Below are 22,494 nucleotides of genomic sequence, written 5' to 3' on the forward strand. Positions count from 1 at the left end.
GTGGGAACTATAAAAACCGCAGAGTGCAAAAAACATGCAGGTTTAACTGCTATAGGTGAAGTATAAACTGAACCACAGTGAGCAGAAAGGCCTATAAGGAAGTTACTATTAATTTGGGCAGTGTAAAGTTACACAATACACATTTATGTGCCAATAATAATTATTCCAATCTATCACCCTAAGAGCCGGATATAAAGCAGCTAAATTGCCACCATATGGCTCCAATACTGTGGTTCTAATCTGCCACTAATGGAGCCAGCTATAGATCGGTATAGCCACTCTCCGGTCCAAATACACTCTAGATCCAAGAGACCAGAGGATCGGATACTAATCCAGCCAATATGGTACAATACAGGGGGAAGTACTGAATCTCCAATATACCTGTGAAAGTGGGGTCAGCCGAATCCCAAAGAAACGCACCCCCCTGTGTCATAAGTTTATTCCTGATTCAAACGGATACGTCCAGGAACCAATGTGATGGGTTGGAGATCGTCTGGATCCGTCGTACGATCGTGCTCATTGCCAGTCTCACAGCTCATCATTCCGTCTACAGTCAGCTGCACTGGAGAATAGTGAGCGGCGCCCCCTGCTGCCCGCCGTGCAGAACTGTCCGCATAATGACAGCAGAGGGAGGAGAGTGCGGCCCCCAGCGGCAGATCAGGAGGTGACAGGCAGCGCCCCGCCTACACAAGAGGGTGTAGCTCCATCTCCGGCGCTCATTGGTCAGGCCGCGCTGTATCGCCACTGACATTTCCACCAGGAATGCGCGCTGATTGGTCGCTGAGCTGTGACGTCAGAGCTGCCGCCTATAATAATATAATAGCAGGAATTGGACGGAGGAGAAAGTGTCGCGGGCGGACCGGACGGAGACTGAGGTAAATGGCGCAGAGCTGGCGGAAGGGCGCAGCGGCGGTGCGTGCGGACGGTGCTGATCTGCGGCTTCTCTCCCCGTGCAGCATAGAGGCGGCGGACACCGGACGGTCGGACATGTTCCCCCTGGACTCCCCCTGGAACATTTCCTTCGCGGGCTGCGGGTTCCTGGGGATCTACCACATCGGAGTCGCCAGTTGTCTGAAGGAGCACGCACCCTTCCTGGTGGAGAATGCCAGGAACATCTATGGAGCGTCCGCCGGCGCCCTGACTGCCACCGCGCTGGTGAGCGGAGCCTGCCTGGGTGAGTGCGCGGCGGCGGCGGCTGCGGGCAGTCTGCACCCCCGGGAGAGAGGCAAAGTCCGGCCACCGGCACCGTCCGCTCACTGGCCGCCACACTGTCTGCAAGCCAATCACACAGCAGCTCTTATTCTGTCAGACCTGTTTAAGAAATAAAAGTTGCTCTCTGATTGGCTGCTGTGGACCTTACAGGCAGGTGTTCTGTTATGTAATCTGTAGCTCTGAAACCCAGCCTGTGAGGGGATGTTCACACGTGACGTTTTTGCTGCGTTCTTTTTATGCGGATTTTCAGCTGCATTTTACAGTACCAGCAGAAATCTCTTGTACAACCTTTTTTCTTTGTCCTCGGTATTTTGTGCTTTTGATTTTTTTTTTTCCCCTCCAGAATAGAGCATCATGTTGTTTTTCAGTGTTTTTTAACCATTGAAAGTAATGAGTGCTGGAAAAAAAATGCAGGTACTGGATTGTCATGATTTTTTTTTTTTTTTCCCTTTTTTTTTTGTGCCAAAATCTTAGTTTATTTTATTTTTTTTTGTCACTAAATGATGTGGAGAATTCACCCCCCCCCCCCAAGAGAGCAGGTTTTACTGCAGAAAGAACCGCCATGTGTGAACATAGCCTGACAGAGGGCTGGTACTGGGTGTAAGTTATAGGCTATGTGCACACGCTGCGGATTGGCAGCAGTTTTCCCTGAGTGTACAGTACCATGTAAACCTATGGAAAACCAAATCCGCAGTCGGAAACATTGCAGTTTATTTTCCGCAGCATGTCAATTTTTTTTGTGTGGATTCCGCAGCTTTTTACACCTGCTCCTCAATAGGAATCCACAGGTGAAATCTGCACAAAAAAACGCAGAAAATCGGCGGTAAATCTGCAGGTAAAATGCAGTGCGTTTTACCTGCGGATTTTTCAAGAACGGTGCAGAAAAATCCGCACACAAATCCGCAACGTGGGCACATAGCCATAGTCAGTTATTGGCCCTCTCCATTCTGCTGAACTCTACCCACTCTTTAGAAAATGCCATGGTGGTGGGGAATGTTCCTAAAGTATCAAATTATACCTGACACCATTATAAGGTAAAAAAAAACCACAGACCTGTCCTGTAATAATGATGGAAACTGGTTTATTGTCCCCTTCTGGATGGAGATCCTCGGCAGCCTTTTGGGCATGATGAAGATGTCACATTTTGTGATCTTATGCATTATTTTTTTTTTTACCTTATTGTTGAGGTCTGTAAGTTTTTGCAACTACAGCAAAATCAAAGGTCGTCTTGGCAGTGAGCCGAGTTCAGACATTGTCCTCAGCTGCACGACTACGGTACATGCGCTGTTTTTGTTTTTTGTGTTTTTTTTTTTTTTTTTTTTTTTCCCCATGTTCAGACCTGGTATATACAAGAAAGGATTCCCTTTTTATTTTTTAATTTTGTTTGTAAGCAGTTCTCGTCAGTGGAAAATCTCATTGAAGTCAATGGGTATATGGTGCACCAGTCAGAATTTTCAGGGTGGATGGTTACACAGCACCTGTATAACTTGGTGCCCACTGCTGAACAAGCGCCACCTTACACCTAATGTAAATATCGATCTTCCTACAGATCGTTCACCCATCAAGTTGCCATCATGGCTTCAGATCGCGCTGAAGACTTTTAACCCCTTAATGACCGCCAATACGGCTTTCAACTGACCTGAGATATAAGAGAATAGCCTCCCCATACAGGTGACAATCCAGCAGCTGTCGGCTGTCCACTATAGCTGACAACTTGCTGCATCAGCCACAATCAGTGCTTTCACCGTCCAAATCTGTTTAACCCCTTAGATGCTGCTGTCAATAGTGACTACATCATATAAATGGATAACAGAGTGTGGGGGCTTCCTCTTTATCCCCATCAGTACCCTGAGATCATCATTGTATGGTCCTGATGTTTGCCATGGCAGTTCATGACCAAATAGCAGCCAGAGTCTGTCGGCTAGAGTAACCTGTTCAGAAGTTAGAGGCATTTAGGTGGTAAAAATACACATTTTCATTTCTGTCATGCCACTTTGCATTAATTCCTGAAAATCACCTGAAGGGTTAATAAACTACCTGACAGCAGTTTTCAATATGCCAGGGGGTGCTCTTTTTAAAATGGTATCACTTTTGGGGGTTTCCCAATATATGGGACCACTAAAGGCATTTCAAACATGAATAGGTCCCTAAAAATTTTTGTTAAAAACACATGGTGCTGATGTAAAGCCGACATGCAGGAAATGTTGTTAATGTTTTGCTGTGGTGTGACCATCTGGATTAAAGGGAAAATCATTCAAGTTTGAAAATTGCTAATTTTTTAACTTTTTTTTTTTCTCAAATTTCTGATATTTTTTTTTATAAATAAACACACAACATATCAACCTAAATTTACCATTATCATCTACTATATACCGTATATACTCGAGTATAAGCCGACCCCATCCCTAATTTTGCCACAAAAAAACTGAGAAAACTTAATGACTCAAGTATAAGCCTAGGGTGGGAAATGCAGCAGCTACCGGTAAATGTCAAAAGTAAAAATAGATTCAGACCCGTGGAGGCGCAACAGCGCAAAACGGCCGTCGTCTGTGGATACCCGTTTATCCCTGCCTGCCCTGTTTCAGACATGTTGTCAGAATAAAGTATTGGAATTTTATTTGGATGGTGAGTGCCCGCTGTTTCTTCTATTTATCTGCTAAAAATAGATACCAATAAAAGTAAAATTAATTGAGACATCAGTAGGTTGTGTTTTTGAATATTGATATTGAATCAGGAGCCCCATATAATGCTCCATACAGTTTGATGGCCCCATAAGATGCTCCATAGACACATTTGCCCAATATAATGCTGCACAAACGTTGATTATGGCCCCATACAGACACTTGCCCCATATAGTGCTGCACAAATGTTATGGCCCCATAGATGCTCCATACAGACACTTGCCCCATTTGCTGATGCTGCGATAAAAAAAAATAAAAAAAATCACATACTCACCTCTCAGGCCCCTGGCACTTGCAGTATTCACCTGCTCCTCGTTCCGGTGCCACTCCGTCTTCTGCACTGATGCTCAGGCAGAGGGTGCGCACTAACCACGTCACCGCGCCCTCTGACCTGAGCGTCACTGCAGAAGATGCTGATGACCGAGTGGCACTGGAACGAGGAGCAGGTGAATATCGCGCAGCGCTCCCCCTCGCCGTTATACTCACCTGCTCCTGGTGCGGTCCCTGCAAGTCCCTGGCTGCCCGGCACCCCTGCTTCTTCCTGTACTGAGCGGTCACCGTTACCGCTCATTACAGTAATGAATATGCGGCTCCACCTCTATGGGAGGTGGAGCCACATATTCATTACTGTAATGAGCGGTACCATGTGACAGCTCTGTACAGGAAGAAGCAGGGGTGCCGGGCAGACGGGCACCTGCAGGGACTGCGCCAGGAGTATTCATGCATACATACATACATGCATACATGCATACATACATACAGTGGGGCAAAAAAGTATTTAGTCAGTCAGCAATAGTGCAAGTTCCACCACTTAAAAAGATGAGAGGCGTCTGTAATTTACATCATAGGTAGACCTCAACTATGGTAGACAAACTGAGAAAAAAAAATCCAGAAAATCACTGTCTGTTTTTTTAACATTTTATTTGCATATTATGGTGGAAAATAAGTATTTGGTCAGAAACAAAATTTCATCTCAATACTTTGTAATATATCCTTTGTTGGCAATGACAGAGGTCAAACGTTTTCTGTAAGTCTTCACAAGGTTGCCACACACTGTTGTTGGTATGTTGGCCCATTCCTCCCTGCAGATCTCCTCTAGAGCAGTGATGTTTTTGGCTTTTCGCTTGGCAACACGGACTTTCAACTCCCTCCAAAGGTTTTCTATAGGGTTGAGATCTGGAGACTGGCTAGGCCACTCCAGGACCTTGAAATGCTTCTTACAAAGCCACTCCTTCGTTGCCCTGGCGGTGTGCTTTGGATCATTGTCATGTTGAAAGACCCAGTCACGTTTCATCTTCAATGCCCTTGCTGATGGAAGAGGTTTGCACTCAAAATCTCACGATACATGGCCCCATTCATTCTTTCATGTACCCGGATCAGTCGTCCTGGCCCCTTTGCAGAGAAACAGCTCCAAAGCATGATGTTTCCACCACCATGCTTTACAGTAGGTATGGTGTTTGATGGATGCAACTCAGTATTCTTTTTCCTCCAAACACGACAAGTTGTGTTTCTACCAAACAGTTCCAGTTTGGTTTCATCAGACCATAGGACATTCTCCCAAAACTCCTCTGGATCATCCAAATGCTCTCTAGCAAACTTCAGACGGGCCCGGACATGTACTGGCTTAAGCAGTGGGACACGTCTGGCACTGCAGGATCTGAGTCCATGGTGGCGTAGTGTGTTACTTATGGTAGGCCTTGTTACATTGGTCCCAGCTCTCTGCAGTTCATTCACTAGGTCCCCCTGCGTGGTTCTGGGATTTTTGCTCACCGTTCTTGTGATCATTCTGACCCCACGGGGTGGGATTTTGCGTGGAGCCCCAGATCGAGGGAGATTATCAGTGGTCTTGTATGTCTTCCATTTTCTAATTATTGCTCCCACTGTTGATTTTTTCACTCCAAGCTGGTTGGCTATTGCAGATTCAGTCTTCCCAGCCTGGTGCAGGGCTACAATTTTGTTTCTGGTGTCCTTTGACAGCTCTTTGGTCTTCACCATAGTGGAGTTTGGAGTCAGACTGTTTGAGGGTGTGCACAGGTGTCTTTTTATACTGATAACAAGTTTAAACAGGTGCCATTACTACAGGTAATGAGTGGAGGAAAGAGGAGACTCTTAAAGAAGAAGTTACAGGTCTGTGAGAGCCAGAAATCTTGATTGTTTGTTTCTGACCAAATACTTATTTTCCACCATAATATGCAAATAAAATCTTAAAAAAACAGACAATGTGATTTTCTGGATTTTTTTTTCTCAGTTTGTCTCCAATAGTTGAGGTCTACCTATGATGTAAATTACAGACGCCTCTCATCTTTTTAAGTGGTGGAACTTGCACTATTGCTGACTGAATAAATACTTTTTTGCCCCACTGTACATACATACATACATACATACATACATACATACATACATACATACATACATACATACATACATACATACATACATACATACATACATACATACATACATACTCCAGAATACCCGATGTGTTAGAATCGGACCACCATCTAGTAAAGTATAATGTGGCACAAAGTCTCAATCACTGGGATTTGCTGAAGTGTTCCACAGTTATTACCACATAAAGTGACACTGGTCAGATTTCAAAAATTTGGCTCCGTCACTAAGGGGTTAAAATAAATAAATAAAATAAATATATATTCTAAAGAGAACCTCGATATTGACTTGGTCAGAAAGCTCTCTCCCACTGTACAGGGTGTCCCGGCCCAGAGAGGGACCACATCAGGGTCACCTGGGGAGCAGGCCGGGCACCTCCATGGCCAGACTATTGATATCAATGGTTATTGTGCAGTGCTTCATTTCTTGTGTAGTGATGATAGTTTGACGGATAAATGTTCTGCAGGTTTCTCTGTAGATTTTGGAGGACGCCTTGTTATTCTAGAGGCCTTCTCCTAAGGCCGCGTTCACACGATCAGTATCTGTAAGCCCAAACCAGGAGTGGGTGATGAGTACAGAAGTGGTGCATATGTTTCTATTGCTTTTCCCGTGATTGTTCCTCTCCTGGTTTTGGCTTACACACACTGATGTAAAATACTGAACCTGACCTAAGGGAAGTGTGATTGTCCGGAGTGGATAAACCTCATTCAGTAATTACCAGCAGGCAGTGTTTGTGAATGGTTTGTAAATATCCAGAGACAATGATACATTGCAGGTGAAGGTGATACATTGTATGGGGCAGAGGTGCAATGTAGGAAGCACTTGATGCCTGTGTACTGTGCAGTCTGACTGTGAGATTATCTATGACTGTTTTCCTATGCACTGTGTATATACAGGAGCCGTCTGTTGCTTTGTCTGCATTGATCCCTATGGAGCATGTGACGTCCAGCCTGCTGGTTAAGCAGATCTGTGTATATACAGGCTGCACATGTCGGGTGACCCTTTACATCTCATACTCTGCTTCCCTCCACCAGTGTCACCATGTGCATCACACCATTATTGTGCTACAAGCAAGGCCTGAGTCAGGTCCTTATTACAGTCCTAGGTGGGGTGTCAGAATGAGACTTCAATCATAGACTTTATTGAAATTGTGACTTATGAATTTGTCAGAAATTGCTTTTGTCATTTGTCAACTGCTCCACATAGCAGGTTTTTTTTTTTTGGTTTTTTTTCAGCAAATTTGCCTTGCTGATTTTTGCAGTGAATTAATGGACACTTTTTTGTTTTTATTGACTGTCCACAGAATTTAGTTTGTGATTAAATAAATAACTAAATCTGCATCGCATTGTAATTGATGCTTGGAAAATATCTGCAACGGTCAATAGCATTGAGTAAAAAGATCTGCGAGACCCTGCTAGGTGGTGGTTTATCCATGGCTGCCATACCTCCTTCCGCTGGACTTGTTAAGCCAGAGGCACCAAGGATGCCCAGCAGGCAGGAGGAGGTTTGCACGGCTCTGGTCTGATGACCACCGACTACAGGGTTCTGTGACTTTTTTTTTTTTTTTTACCTCTAAAGGGCAAGAAAGTCCCCTTTTTCTGCATGGAGCAGGTTGTCCTTGCGTTGACAATGTGATGGGTAATAAAATGTGATCTTGAGTCCTTAACCCCTCTGTGACCTTAGACGTACTATCCCGTCGAGGTGCCCTGGGCTTATCTGACCCTGGACGGGATAGTACGTCATAGCCGATCGGCCGCGCTCACGGGGGGAGCGCGGCCGATCGCGACCGGGTGTCAGCTGCTTATCGCAGCTGACATCCGGCACTCTGTGCCAGGAGCGGTCACGGACCGCCCCCGGCACATTAACCCCTGGCACACCGCGATCAAAGATGATCGCGATGTGCCGGCGGTGCAGGGAAGCACCGCGCAGGGAGGGGGCTCCCTGCGGGCTTCCCTGAGACCCCCGGAGCAACGCGATGTGATCGCGTTGCTGCGAGGGTCTCACCTCCCTCCCTGCTCCCTCCAGCCCCGGATCCAAGATGGCCGCGGATCCGGGTCCTGCAGGGAGGGAGGTGGCTTCACAGAGCCTGCTCAGAGCAGGCACTGTGAAGGCTGCAGCGCTGCATGTCAGATCAGTGATCTGACAGAGTGCTGTGCAAACTGTCAGATCACTGATCTGTGATGTCCCCCCCTGGGACAAAGTAAAAAAGTAAAAAAAAAAATTTCCAAATGTGTAAAAAAAAATTAAAAAAAATATTCCAAAATAATGAAAAAAAAAAAAAATATTATTCCCATAAATACATTTCTTCATCTAAATAATAAAAAAAAAACAATAAAAGTACACATATTTAGTATCGCCGCGTCCGTACCGACCCGACCTATAAAACTGTCCCACTAGTTAACCCCTTCAGTAAACACCGTAAGAAAAAAAAAAAAAAAACGAGGCAAAAAACAACGCTTTATTATCATACCGCCGAACAAAAAGTGGAATAACACGCGATCAAAAGGACAGATATAAATAACCATGGTACCGCTGAAAGCGTCATATTGTCCCGCAAAAAAAGAGCCGCCATACAGCATCATCAGCAAAAAAATAAAAAAGTTATAGTCCTGAGAATAAAGCGATGCAAAAATAATTATTTTTTCTGTAAAATGGTTTTTATCGTATAAAAGCGCCAAACTATAAAAAAATGATATAAATGAGGTATCGCTGTAATCGTACTGACCCGAAGAATAAAACTGATTTATCAATTTTACCAAACTCTGAATGGTATAAACGCCTCCCCCAATAGAAATTCATGAATAGCTGGCTTTTGGTCATTCTTCCTCACAAAAATCGGAATAAAAAGCGATCAAAAAATGTCACGTGCCCAAAAATGTTTTCAATAAAAACGTCAACTCGTCCCGCAAAAAACAAGACCTCACATGACTCTGTGGACCAAAATATGGAAAAATTATAGCTCTCAAAATGTGGTATTGCAAAAAATATTTTTTGCAATAAAAAGGGTCTTTCAGTGTGTGACGGCTGCCAATCATAAAAATCCGCTAAAAAACTCGCTATAAAAGTAAATCAAACCCCCCTTCATCACCCCCTTAGTTAGGGGAAAAATAAAAAAAAAATGTATTTATTTCCATTTTCCCGTTAGGGTTAGGGCTAGGGCTAGGGTTAGGGCTACAGTTAGGGTTGGGGCTAAAGTTAGGGTTAGGGTTTAGATTACATTTACAGTTGGGAATAGGGTTGGGATTAGGGTTAGGGGTGTGTCAGGGTTAGAGGTGTGGTTAGGGTTACCGTTGGAATTAGGGTTAGGGGTGTGTTTAGATTAGGGTTTCAGTTATAATTGGGGGGTTTCCACTGTTTCGGCACATCAGGGGCTCTCCAAACACGACATGGCGTCCGATCTCAATTCCAGCCAATTCTGCGTTGAAAAAGTAAAACAGTGCTCCTTCCCTTCCGAGCTCTCCTGTGTGCCCAAACAGGGGTTTACCCCAACATATGGGGTATCAGCGTACTCAGGACAAATTGGACAACAACTTTTGTGGACCAATTTCTCCTGTTACCCTTGGGAAAATACAAAACTGGGGGCTAAAAAATAATTTTTGTGGGAAAAAAATTTTGTTTTATTTTTATGGCTCTGCATTATAAACTTCTGTGAAGCCCTTGGTGGGTCAAAGTGCTCACCACACATCCAGATAAGTTCCTTAGGGGGTCTACTTTCCAAAATGGTGTCACTTGTGGGGGGTTTCAATGTTTAGGTACATTAGTGGCTCTCCAAACGCAACATGGCGTCCCATCTCAATTCCTGTCAATTTTGCATTGAAAAGTCAAACTGCGCTCCTTCCCTTCCGAGCTCTCCCATGCGCCCAAACAGTGGTTTACTGCCACATATGGGGTATCAGCGTACTCAGGACAAATTGGACAACCACTTTTTGGGTCCAATTTCTCCTGTTACCCTTGGTAAAATAAAACAAATTGGAGCTGAAGTAAATTTTTTGTGTAAAAAAAGTTAAATGTTCATTTTTATTTAAACATTCCAAAAATTCCTATTAAACACCTGAAGGGTTAATAAACTTCTTGAATGTGGTTTTGAGCACCTTGAGGGGTGCAGTTTTTAGAATGGTGTCACACTTGGGCATTTTCTATCATATAGACCCCTCAAAATGACTTCAAATGAGACGTGGTCCCTAAAAAAAAAAATGGTGTTGTAAAAATGAGAAATTGCTGGTCAACTTTTAACCCTTATAACTCCCTAACAAAAAAAAAAATTGGTTCCAAAATTATGCTGATGTAAAGGAGACATGTGGGAAATGTTACTTATTAAGTATTTTGTGTGACCTATCTCTGTGATTTAATTGCATAAAAATTCAAAGTTTGAAAATTGCGAAATTTTCAAAATTTTCGCCAAATTTCCGTTTTTTTCACAAATAAACGCAGGTACTATCAAAGAAATGTTACCACTATCATGAAGTACAATATGTCACGAGAAAACAATGTCAGAATCACCAGGATCCGTTGAAGCGTTTCGGAGTTATAACCTCATAAAGGGACAGTGGTCAGAATTGTAAAAATTGGCCTGGTCATTGACGTGCAAACCACCCTTGGGGGTAAAGGGGTTAAATATGGTACAATGATCATAAAATACCTCCTGGGAAGCAGAGTCATGCTGCAAGGTAATTACGCTTCATTATGACTAATGGGACACTGGCGGAGTGACGTGTACGATCTGAGTTCAGAAGAAGCCAGAACACTAAGGCTGCCACGAAGAAGAGTTCAGTGTGGAACATATAGAAGGGAAAGAAAAGCAACTTAGGGGGCAGTACTTGCTCGCTGCAGTGCATCAACATTGGTGCAGAAAGCGTCAGTCTTGATGCCTTGTCCCTTAAGCCAGTGTGCACATGATGTCTTCTAGATGCCGATGTGCCTATCGACTATGGGACAGTTTTCCAGTTGCATAAAATCTGCTGCAAGTTAATGTTGCCTGCAGAACACTCCTGACTCCAGTAATGAAGGGTCTGGAGTGTGACCCGGATGCCATGTGACTATCTGTAGTGTTCTGCCCTTATCTCTTTATATCTCCCTACCCACTGTATATTACCTGCTAACGCACCATGGTAAGCGAGGACGGGCACCTGCAGACTTTACAGCTCTACAGTGGACCGGAACCTGGTACAAAGTACAGGATTAAATCTCCTCTATCCAGTTATATTTGGTGTGCCAGCATTTCTCACTTTAATATTTATGAACCGCAGCACACAACCACCTGGCACCAAATGGGTTAATGCAGCATCCATTACCGTCAGGGATCTGTGTTGTGCACAGGGGTAACCTGCAGGCTTTGATGGTCCAGGGACAGGTGGTGACTGGACAGTCTCTAATCTCACCTGTAACCCTACACCTGCCTGCTCCTAGGAGCCAGGTGACAAGTGTGGCTAAAACCTTCCTCCCACAACAAGGTGACCATGGATGATTTGCATTACAGGGGCCTTGACTGGGGGATTAATTACTGCAAAACACACAAAGCCTTCCTCTAAAGGTACCTTCACACATAACAATATTGTTAACGATATCGTTGCAACGTCACACTTTTTGTGACGTAGCAACGATCCCGCTAACGATCTCATTATGTGTGACAGCGACCAACGATCAGGCCCCTGCTGGGAGATCATTGGTCGTTGGGGAATGATCAGGACCTTTTTTTGGTCGCTGTCATCGCTGGATCGGCGTGTGTGACGCCGATCCAGCGATGTGTTCACTTGTAACCAGGGTAAATATCGGGTTACTAAGCGCAGGGCCGCGCTTAGTAACCCGATATTTACCCTGGTTACCATTGTAAAAGTTAAAAAAAAAAAAAACAGTACATACTCACATTCTGATGTGTCACGTCCCCCGGCGTCAGCTTCCCTGCACTGACTGTCAGTGCCGGCCGTAAAGCAGAGCACAGCGGTGACTTCACCGCTGTGCTCTGCTTTACGGCCGGCACTGACAGTCAGTGCGGGAAGCTGACGGCGGGGGACGTGACAGACATCAAAATGTGAGTATGTACTGTTTTTTTTTTTTTTAACTTTTACAATGGTAACCATGGTATTTATCGGGTTACTAAGCGCGGCCCTACGCTTCGTAACCCGATGGTTACCCAGGTGCTGCAGGGGGACTTCGGCATCGTTGAAGACAGTTTCAACGATGCCGAAGTCTTTCCCCTGATCGTTGGTCGCTGGAGAGAGCTGTCTGTGTGACAGATCCCCAGCGACCACACAACGACTTACCAACAATCACGGCCAGGTCGTATCGCTGGTCGTGATCGTTGGTAAGTCGTTTAGTGTAATGGTACCTTAACCAGAGGTGTTTGCCTAGCTCATTACCACCCTGCATCCAGAAATGTATGGGGGTGAAGTGTAAGGCCACATGTGACAGATGAGAAACAGTTGATGTGACTTGTGGAAAATCGTGCAGCCATTAACAATCATGTGAAATTTGCTCTGATTTTTGCATTTTTTTTTTTTATTTTTTTATTCCCATCTGTGCACAGATTTACAGCTCCTTGCATGATTTTTTTGTTTGAACAAGATGCAAGCATTTCCCACTGCTGGGGTTTTGTTTTGTCAGTTTCAAAAAGCGGAAGGAAAATTACTGTACATCATGTTCTTTACCACTTCCCTGCCACAATGATCCGACTCCGTTAAATCTTGGCATTGAAGCAGAGCAAGCTGCGGATCCACTAGGCCATGTCCACATGTAACGGATTTGATTTGAATGATTAAATCCACCTAATCTGCAAGATGCAAATCTGGGGATTTTGTTACCCTTTCCAATACAAGAAAAAAGAGATTAGTTGCTTAGAGGGGTTTTATGGTCATATGATGGCTGATCAGTGGGGTCTGAGAATTTGCGTGGAGAAGCTGTTATTGGCTCCGGAGGCTGGATCTAACATTGAATGAAGGTGCAGTGTAGCTGCCACTATTGCGTTCTGCAAATCCCTTCATTTAAATGGCTGATCTGCAGGACACTGCAGCGGCCGCTACAATGTCTGGAGTTGTGTAGTGCAGCTGTTAAGCTGAGTGGTGTCGGTGCAGCTAGGTGCTGGACCCTCAGTCTGATATGATACGTGATCAATATTGATTGACCATCAGTATCACATGCATTTAAAGTATACCATAGAGCTACATGGCTGCCAACTGTCCACTAATTCCTGGGCAGAAAGGGGGTAACTATCAGGACTTCTAACATCCCGGATGTGTCATCTCTACGGAACCACAGACCTAAACCTTATATATTTATATTATTGAGCACAAACTGTCGCTGCTTACTTGGCCGTTTCTGAACCTATGTGTGTGTTTTTTTGTTTGGTTTATTTTTTTTAATTTTCATAAATTCAGCATAAAAATGTTATGCCTACGCTCATTACTGGTCTCCATCAGTCTGTGATCTACTTCGGACAGGATGGCCCTGAATTAGGTTATGTCCACCAAGATATTTGGAGTAGAGCTGCTCCAAAAAACCCTGGGAAAACTCTTCCTATACATGGCCATGGGAAACCACTTTGTTGCTCATATAAGGAATTGATACTAATGACAAAGCTGGAGTCTCACCTGGATTGCTGTAAATGTTGCTTGTGCAAACCTACACCTAACGCCCTAGAGGGATCTTCCCTACAAATTCACCCTATATAGCGCCTGACACTTAATGTATGTGCTTCTACCTGGCTGCTCTGAGCCAGCAATGCTGGCTTATTTTTCAGGCTGTGTCTGAGGCCAATGTGGTGTTTGTGCATAGACTGGGGCCCTGCTTATCTGTGTGAAGGTCACTACAAGTTATTGAACTTTGTTAACCTCCCTGCATTACCTCTCCTAAGTGCTTAGGCTGGGAGCTATATAACCAGGCAGAGTCCTCAGTGTGACTGCAGCATGCACGGTGCACATCAGTCTGCTCCGTATATAGGTTTACTTGTTCTCATCCTAGTCATCTGCATTGGGCAAAAAGAAAAAATATATATACACCTGCCTAAATCTTATGCACTGTACAGTAAATTTTTTTCTTTTTTTGGTAACAACTCAATCATTCACATAAGGCAGACTTTCTGCAGGAGAGGGGAAAAAAAGAAAAAACTATAATATAATAAATATATATATATATTTATAATTTTTTTTTTCATCAGATCAATATTTGTTGTGACTGCCTTTTTGCTTTAAAACCATCCATTCTTCTAGGTACATGGAGTGTCAGCATTATGATGAGGCAAACTGGGAAGTTGTCCAGGGGCCGCCAACTAGTGGCATGTATGTTAGTGGTCTACTGGAGGTCATTTTGCAGGGGTTTGGCCCTGTTCCTCCTTGAACAAATGAGGAGGTAATGGTCCTGCTGCTCGGTTGTTGCCCTCCTACGGCTCACTCCACGTCTCCTGGTATCAGTTTCATTCTATGGACACTGTGCTGAAAAACAGCTATTCTTTCCACAACTTGCATTGATGTGCCATCCTGGATGAGCTGCACTACCTTAGCAACTGCTGTGGGTTGTAGAAACCGCCCCTTTTACTATACAGTTCCTCTAGGTGTGAGGGCAATGACCAAATGCGAAAGTGACCATAAAAGCCAAAAAGGATGAGAACAGATAAAGGCTGTGTGCACACGTTGCGGATTAGGCCTAGGAATTTCTGGTGCGGATTCTGCCTCCTGGCAGAAAACGCACCTGCGGTTCCGCAGCGTTTTTGCTGCGGTTTTCTTGCAGATTTGCTGCGGTTTTTACCCCTGCCATTTTCTATAATGGAATGGGTACAAAAACGCTGCAGATTCACAAAAAAGTGACATGCTACTTCTTTTAAACCGCAGCGGATTTTCCGCAAAGTGTGCACAGCATTTTTTTTTTCTCATTGATTTACATTGTGCTGTAAATCAATTGCAGATCTGCAGATTTTCTGCACCTCAAAAAAACGCTGCATATCTGCAGAGAATCCGCAATGTATGCACATACCCAAATAGTCTGTGGTCACCCCCTGCAGAACCACTCCTTTAAGGAGGTTGTTTTGCTAATTGCCTTTCACTTCTACTTGTTGTCTGTTCCATTTGCACAACAGCAGGAGAAATTGATTCAGTCGGTGTTAATTTAACAAAAGTGTGATAGACTTGTTCCTTTTTCTTTTTTTTTTTTTTTTTTTTTTTGAGCAGTGTACTATGTCTCTGTGCTGCATCAATGCATGTGTTAGTGTGTATGCATATATCTGGATGTGCTCGGTGTATGTGTGTGGTATGTAGAGCTTTGAAGTCGGTATAAAATGGATAGACTCCTATATTATATAATACATTGGATTCAGTGATACAATGCAGAATGTGCTGTAAATATTTTCACAGTAATTTGGGAAAGTTCTGAAATGTCCTATAAATGTCTGTTCTGTTCCTGATCCAGGGATCTGGGCTTTTAGCTGAGATGAATCTGTGCTGCACTTTATGTACATGCTCAGTAGTGACCGGTGCTGTGGAGCCAGAGGTTTGGCTTACAGACCCCACCGTGCTGGCGCTGTCACGTACTGTATGGTTAGTGTTCACATTTATAAATTCCCGTAGCATCAACTGGAGTCCAAAGACAAACCTCAGCAATTTCTCAATGAATGATCAAAATGCTGCATATTTATGCCGGCACAAATTGTTCTCAGAAGGGCCTCGCTTGGTGCAACTGCAGATGTGCTGCCGATTAATGTGATGGTGTATTGGGACAGTTTGATCTATTGGTGATTTGTTTTGTTGCCATCATTCTTCTTTAGCCAGCGTAAAGATCCTGGGAAAAAAAGCGGTGAAGGATTTCAATAACTCCGCTTGCGTTAATGTTTGTGTGATGGTGCAATATGTGAGCATTTGGGGCCCTATTTTAAACTTTTGCCTAGGGCTCCATTCTGTGTAAAATTGGGTACACTTGTCCCTTGAACACAGTTTGAGGGAATTTTGATGATGCTGAGATCAGGATGTACGAGTCCCAGACAACCCCTTTAGCACGTCTATCCTCCCTCCCAAAACGGGTAAAACCACCAAATATTGCCATGTACACAAGTCCTTGTGTTGCCATGACCTTGGCCATGCAATTAATCTGGGTATGAAAGATGGCACAACGGTGTGTCAGCATTGCAAAGTTGCAAGTCAGGACTGACGCACTTGATGGCCGCACTTCCCGATACCCTGGAGTGTTTATTCACCCTGCTCTTCAGCTTGCCCTCGTCCACAAGTGCTCGTCAGTCATTCCTTGGCTCTGACTCATGCAGATTGCTGCCCGCTGAATACAGCTTTGCCAACTAGTATTACGTGAGTTGAGAGAGCACCACCTTCAGTGGTCGCTATTTTGTAAGACTCAATCTATTCCACGGAACTGAAATGGTATCCTGTCCAAACACGTGGGTCTTATCTGCCAAGAAGTCAATGTGCAAATGCATTGGGTACAGTTCTTGGGACACAATGTGCAAAACCTGCCAGAGACCTTCAATGAATGAACTAACTGGTATAGGTGATGGCACGTGGCTGGCCTCACATAAAGTTCAGGCAATGGTTAGATGTACAGGGGTGAATGGGTGGTCCCCACGGGCACTACAGACCCAAGCCGGAATTTGCTGTATTTTCTGACACCCTCTTACTATAGCCAGGGTTAACTTTTCAGTAATTTGTCAGATCCCAGAAAAACACTATAGAAGGGCCAGCATCCAATCCGCATCAGTCCTCTATTGACCGGTTGTCCTTTCTTCCACCGCTATTTAGTTTTTAACCTGCTATTTTGGAGACACTGACCCAGTTATCTAGCCATCACAATATGGCCCCAAGGCTATAGTCTAGGTTTTAATTAGAACAGCCTTAGGGCCGTTGCAGATGACCGTGTTTTCGGCCCAAATGCGATCCAACCAAAGGTCAGATCACATTTGATCCAATGTTCTATGGGGCTGTGCACATGCATGTGCAGAGATGGAAATATACCCCTCTGTGATCTGTGCTGTGCATGGTCTTGCATATTGACTCTTGGAATTATTGGTGTGAAATACAAGCCTCATGTAGACACTATAGTGCAGAAAAAAAGTCTACAGAAAGTTGGGAGGCGCAGTGAAGACTTTAGTGTTTTGTGAAGCATGTGATTTCTTGGCTCCATACTAACAGCTGAGAATGGCACTGTTGTGACCCTGCGGTATGATCGGCAGGGGGCGGCAGCACATGTGGTTGGGACACGTGAATTCTGTCAACGCTAGAACACCGTGTTTTGGAACAAGCAGTCTTGCGCCATTTGACGGGACTGAAAATCGGGGAATGTAACCCGACTGTACTGGGGCTATTATAAGAGCATGGATTTTATTAACCTTATGTTCTCCAGGATATGGAACGAAAATTTCTATAGATATTAATCTAAGTGTGTTCTTGTTTGTTCAGTAATGAGTTAGATGATTCTACAAAGCTTTAGAAGCATAGTCCATGTGACAGCTACAGCCATAAGCATCAGACTCCTATGTACATGCGTAATTATACTCTGAAAATTTATCTGTGGTATGGAAAGTGTTTCTGGGTCATGTTGGAATTAACTCGGGGTTCAGCTTTCATGACGTGTACAAAATTCTATAGAAGTGCTCCTTTATTATGCTCCATAACATGACTAGAATTTATGTAGTCAGAACCTTTCCATTATCTGAAGAGGTCTGTCCCAAGACCTGAATGGCTTTGTCTGAAGTGTGTTGTACTTCAAAACTGGTTTCTAATGCAGAAGATTGGGAGAGCCGTGCATACACATGATTGGTGAATGTGTAACATGGGCCAAGATTGAGAAAACAGTTGAATAATGCTGGCAGGACGAGGACTCTCATCTGGCACATCTTCTCTCTCGCTGCATTTTCAGGACTGTCCCCACTTTCAGGGTTGGATCTACAATGTTCCTCACTGATGGATCTTCCAAGTCCTGTGCCTGAGGTGAGACCACATGCCAGCTAAAGACTTCTAGCTAAGGTGGACTACCCATTGCCATCCCTCTTCTATGCTCCATCGCCTCTTTGGCTGTACTCTCACCTGACTGCAGATCTGACCTCACAGTGCAGGAAACTTCCTGTTATTCAACCTCCCGTTAAAGAACAAGATGGCGTGATTGCCTCCTAAGCCACTCCTAAGCAGACATTCTCCATTAACCTGTTCAGCAATCACACATGACTTGGTTCTGACATAACATGGTAACAGAATGCATGAAACTAGACCTTATAGAAGATGTCTGTGCTGGGTGTAACGACCATGAACTGACTGGCTAGATATAGGTTGACCTCTTCTTTTCTGGAAGGTTGCACCAAGCAACCTTTGGTCATTGTTGCATTCACTCTTTCAGAGCTAGATTCTGAAAGGACCATAGGCTGCAACACCCTAATACCATATGGGACTGCCTGTAAGGTTGTCCTGCACCTAGTACGACCCCATCAGGTTAGCAGTTCCCCTTTTTCCATGTCCTTACATTGGTGATTCCCTCTTTGTTCCGTCACCTTATCTTGAACTCTTATAGAATCTTCTTGTTCTATACAACATGCAGGATTTCTTGAAGCTTTATTGAGATTTGTACAGTTTTTCTATCTTTGTCATGATCACATGGGTTCTATTTACATCGCTCTCCTGAATTCCTGAGGTAGGCGGTGGGGAGAAGGTTAATAAATAACGAGGATACCTCTAAAATGAGGCGTTCGTCTGTCAAATGAGCAGAGGCACTTCGGTCATATTTCTGTTATCTCGCCTTTACGCATACAGTACTGTGATGCCAAATATCCAGTTTATGAACACATTGTACTGTGTGTCTAGATTAGAGGCTGAGAATAGACACTTATAGCGGGACAGGACGGATCCAAAATTCCAGCCTCTATAATAGCAGTCATGGCCAAAAGTGTTGGCACCCTTGAAATTGATATATATATATTTTTGGGTGTATTGGAAAGACAAATTGGACATAATTTCAGACAAACCCAAAAATGGGTAGGACAAAATAGCTGGCACCCTCATCTTAAATATTTTGGTTGCACACCCTTTGGAATAAGTATCTGCAATCAGTCGTTTCTTGCACCTTTCAACTGGAATTTTGGACCACTCTTCTGCAAACTGCTCCTGGCCTCTCAACAGTAATCAACTGTGCCATCTCCTAACAGTAACTTTAATTTTTCTCTAAGTGTACAATGGAGATTTAGATCCGGACTCATAACTGTCCACTTCAGAATTCTCTAGCACTTTGTTTGCATCCGTTTCTGGGTGCTGCTTGATGTATTTTTGAGTCATTATCCCGCTGGAAGACCTAGGGTGCAAACCCAGCTTTCTTACACTGGGCACTACATTGTCATAAAATACTTTTGGTAATCTTCAGATTTCATGATGCCTTGCACAGCAAAAGAACTCCAAAACATCTTTAAACCTCCACCATATTTGACTGTAGGTACAGTGTTCTTTTCTTCGTAGGTCCCATTCTGTTTTTTTCTTTTTGTAAACATTAGAATGATGTGTTTTATGAAAAAGCTCTATATTGGGCTCATTTGTCTGCAAGACTTTCCCAGAAAGATTTTGGCTTGGTATTTTCACACTTGCGTTTTTCAGCTTCCGTCGCAATCAGTCGTTTTTTGAGAATGCAGGATCCTGCAAAAAAAATTAGTTACGGACCTGTACCGACGCATGTGTGAAAGAAGCCTTACTCATGTACATTTTGGGGAAAAACTGCTATTTATCTACTTTATTTTTTTTTTTTTTTTTTTTGTCTGTCAGCAGTGGAGGTCCTCCTGGGTCTCCTGCAATAGCATTTCATTCAAATCTTGACTGATAGTTCATGCTGACACTGATGCACCCCGAGCCTGCAGCACAGCTTTAATTTCTTTTGGGGTTGCTTAGCCGCCATCCAGACTATCCTGCGTTGCAACCTTTCCTCAATCTCTATCTGCTGTCCACGTCCAGTGAGTAGTTACAGTGCCATGGGTTGTAAACGTCTTATGTTGTGCACCATGGACAAAGGAACATCAAGATCCCTGGGGATGGACGTGGTAACTTTGAAATTTGATGTTTCAAATATTTTTATTTTTTTTTTCTTTCCTTCTTCTCCCCTCACTTTCCAGGACCCCACTCGGAGCCAAAGTGAAGATCTGGTGGCACATTCCTCTGTAGATTCCCTGCAGTGGCCTTTTTTCCATGGTCATTTCAGATGTTTGTGCAATTGGGCTGGAGCCACATGTCGTGTCACTGAGTGCCGTGTTAAATTGCAACAGAGACTGTCTTGAGGGATTTTTTTTTTTTTTTTTTCAATTTTTGTTGCTGATTGAAGGTTGCATGTGACTCACTTGTCGTGGACTTTAACGCAAGTTGCATGATAACTTGACTTTTTTCTGCAGCTTAACTGTGGAGTTATGGGCACATGGTAGACCCAAGTCTTTTATAACTTTCCCAGCTGGTCCCAACCTCCCCCACCCCATTCTAGTGGGGTTCAGGAGGGTTATCCAAGGCAGTATGTTTGTCTTATGGACGTTGTAGAATGATAGGCAAAAATATATTAAACAGTTGGAGCAGAAATCGGACCACTGCTCTTGTTGTTTTCCCATTATGAGCTGCAGATCTGGATTATGGATTTAATACAAAGTCGGCTGAAAACATAGTTGCCTTTCCTAATGGATTCATTGTACCAAGGGCTAATCCTCTATAAGCAGAGCTGGCTCTGGTGATGTGGAGAGACTGTGGCTGACACTCTGTACGTGAGCTATCGACTGAATCCCGCTCTTGTGAATGCCGCTTGCTCCTGGCACTCTGCCAGCGCACTTGGACTTTTCTTAGAAGTGTTTCCTAGAAATGTTTATGGGACAGGATTTTTTTTTTTTTTTCCTGGAATAAGGACCTTTACCTTACATACGGCTCTGCATTGTTTTCCTACTGCCTTTTATACAATGCCATTCGTTATGGGTTTTTGTCAACATATCCATATTGTATGCGTTTAGACACCATGCTGATGAGACTACACATCTATGCTATTCCTCATGACACTGCAACATGCAAGTTCTGGAGAATGGAAATCTGCTAACAAAAGGGGTTGTCTCATGCTTCAGCTGCGCCCCTCTGCCTGCTGGGTTCCTGCTTCTGGAGGATGTCGCTCTCCTGATTGACAGTTTGTAAAAGTTGCATGATGGCACCACTGGCCTGAACGGCGCGCTCCACTGCAAGAGGACAGATTTGTCTCTAAGGATCGCTGAAACCTTTCCGCTTCAGAGTAGAGCTTGTAAGTGCAATGCCCCTTCCCTAGGAGACCACCACTGCTGATGGTCCAGAGGTGGCCGGTAACTTGGGCAATGAGCAGTAAACCATAGACTCAAAAGTGCGCTGTTCAAGAACTGATTTTATACTACAAGTAAACCGAACTGAGTAGCACGTTCAACCGCAATGGGGGCGTCCGGGCCCTTGTTCTTGTGATTGGCGGAGATACTAAGCGATTTGGCTGGCTTCCATCTGAGATGGCAGCCTACAATATACAAAATGCCAGTATGTATGTGTGTGTGTGTATATATATATATATATATATATATATATATATATATATATATATATATATATATATATATAATCTATATCTATCGAACTGCTGTACAGACATTATGGATATTTCTAGGTCCCGTTCACACTGCCGTCATCTTGTCCTACAGTACACTGTTATTTACTCTCTGGCACTTAGTTTATTCCTAAATATCCCGGAGCTTATTCTCCAGATTGCTTCTCACTATGTCCTGTATGATGCTCTGTCACAGGGGCCAGCGCTGGAAAGCTGCCTGCCCTCTGCTCACACGTGGAGCGGAGCCAGTTCCCTAGCATAGCACATTGCTAGCTGGGTGTAAAGGGTACATGATTACATGATTAAAACCTTCTTTGGCAAATTAACTCATTGACGGCCAGCAACTTAGCATATAGTCCGGTTATATCGGCATGTTTACCTATGCTCTGCTGTTTGACACTTTGTGGGATTGTTTCGGGTGGTCCATATGTGTAGATGTAAGCAACTCGCCAATCCCTTCATCTCCACTTTTTCATTTTATTTATTTTCACTCTTTCCTCCTTAATTTTGTCACCAGTGTTGGCCACCATGTTTGCTCACTTGTGCATTTCTCACTGAAATAAACCCCACTTTCTCTGGGATTATATGGTCTACATGACTCTTTTTTTTTTTTTTTTCTCTCCCCTAACACTATGGAACAGCAGTAGCCATAGACTCCTCCTGCATGAGC

The 22,494-nt window shown here is 43.9% G+C and overlaps 1 protein-coding gene across 1 annotated transcript in view; it reads left to right on the top strand.

Moving 5' to 3' along the window:
- Positions 1-840: 840 nt before the first annotated feature.
- The window catches only part of PNPLA2 (patatin like phospholipase domain containing 2), a 35,726-nt gene continuing 14,072 nt past the window's right edge, over positions 841-22,494 (top strand). The window contains exons 1-2 of the mRNA XM_069739919.1: positions 841-875; positions 957-1,174. Coding sequence (XP_069596020.1) covers positions 988-1,174 — 187 coding nt within the window. The 5' untranslated portion in view covers positions 841-875; positions 957-987. The remainder of the gene's footprint in view (positions 876-956; positions 1,175-22,494) is intronic.

This window comes from Ranitomeya imitator, chromosome 9 (genome assembly GCF_032444005.1).
Source record: "Ranitomeya imitator isolate aRanImi1 chromosome 9, aRanImi1.pri, whole genome shotgun sequence".
Classification (NCBI taxonomy): domain Eukaryota; kingdom Metazoa; phylum Chordata; class Amphibia; order Anura; family Dendrobatidae; genus Ranitomeya; species Ranitomeya imitator.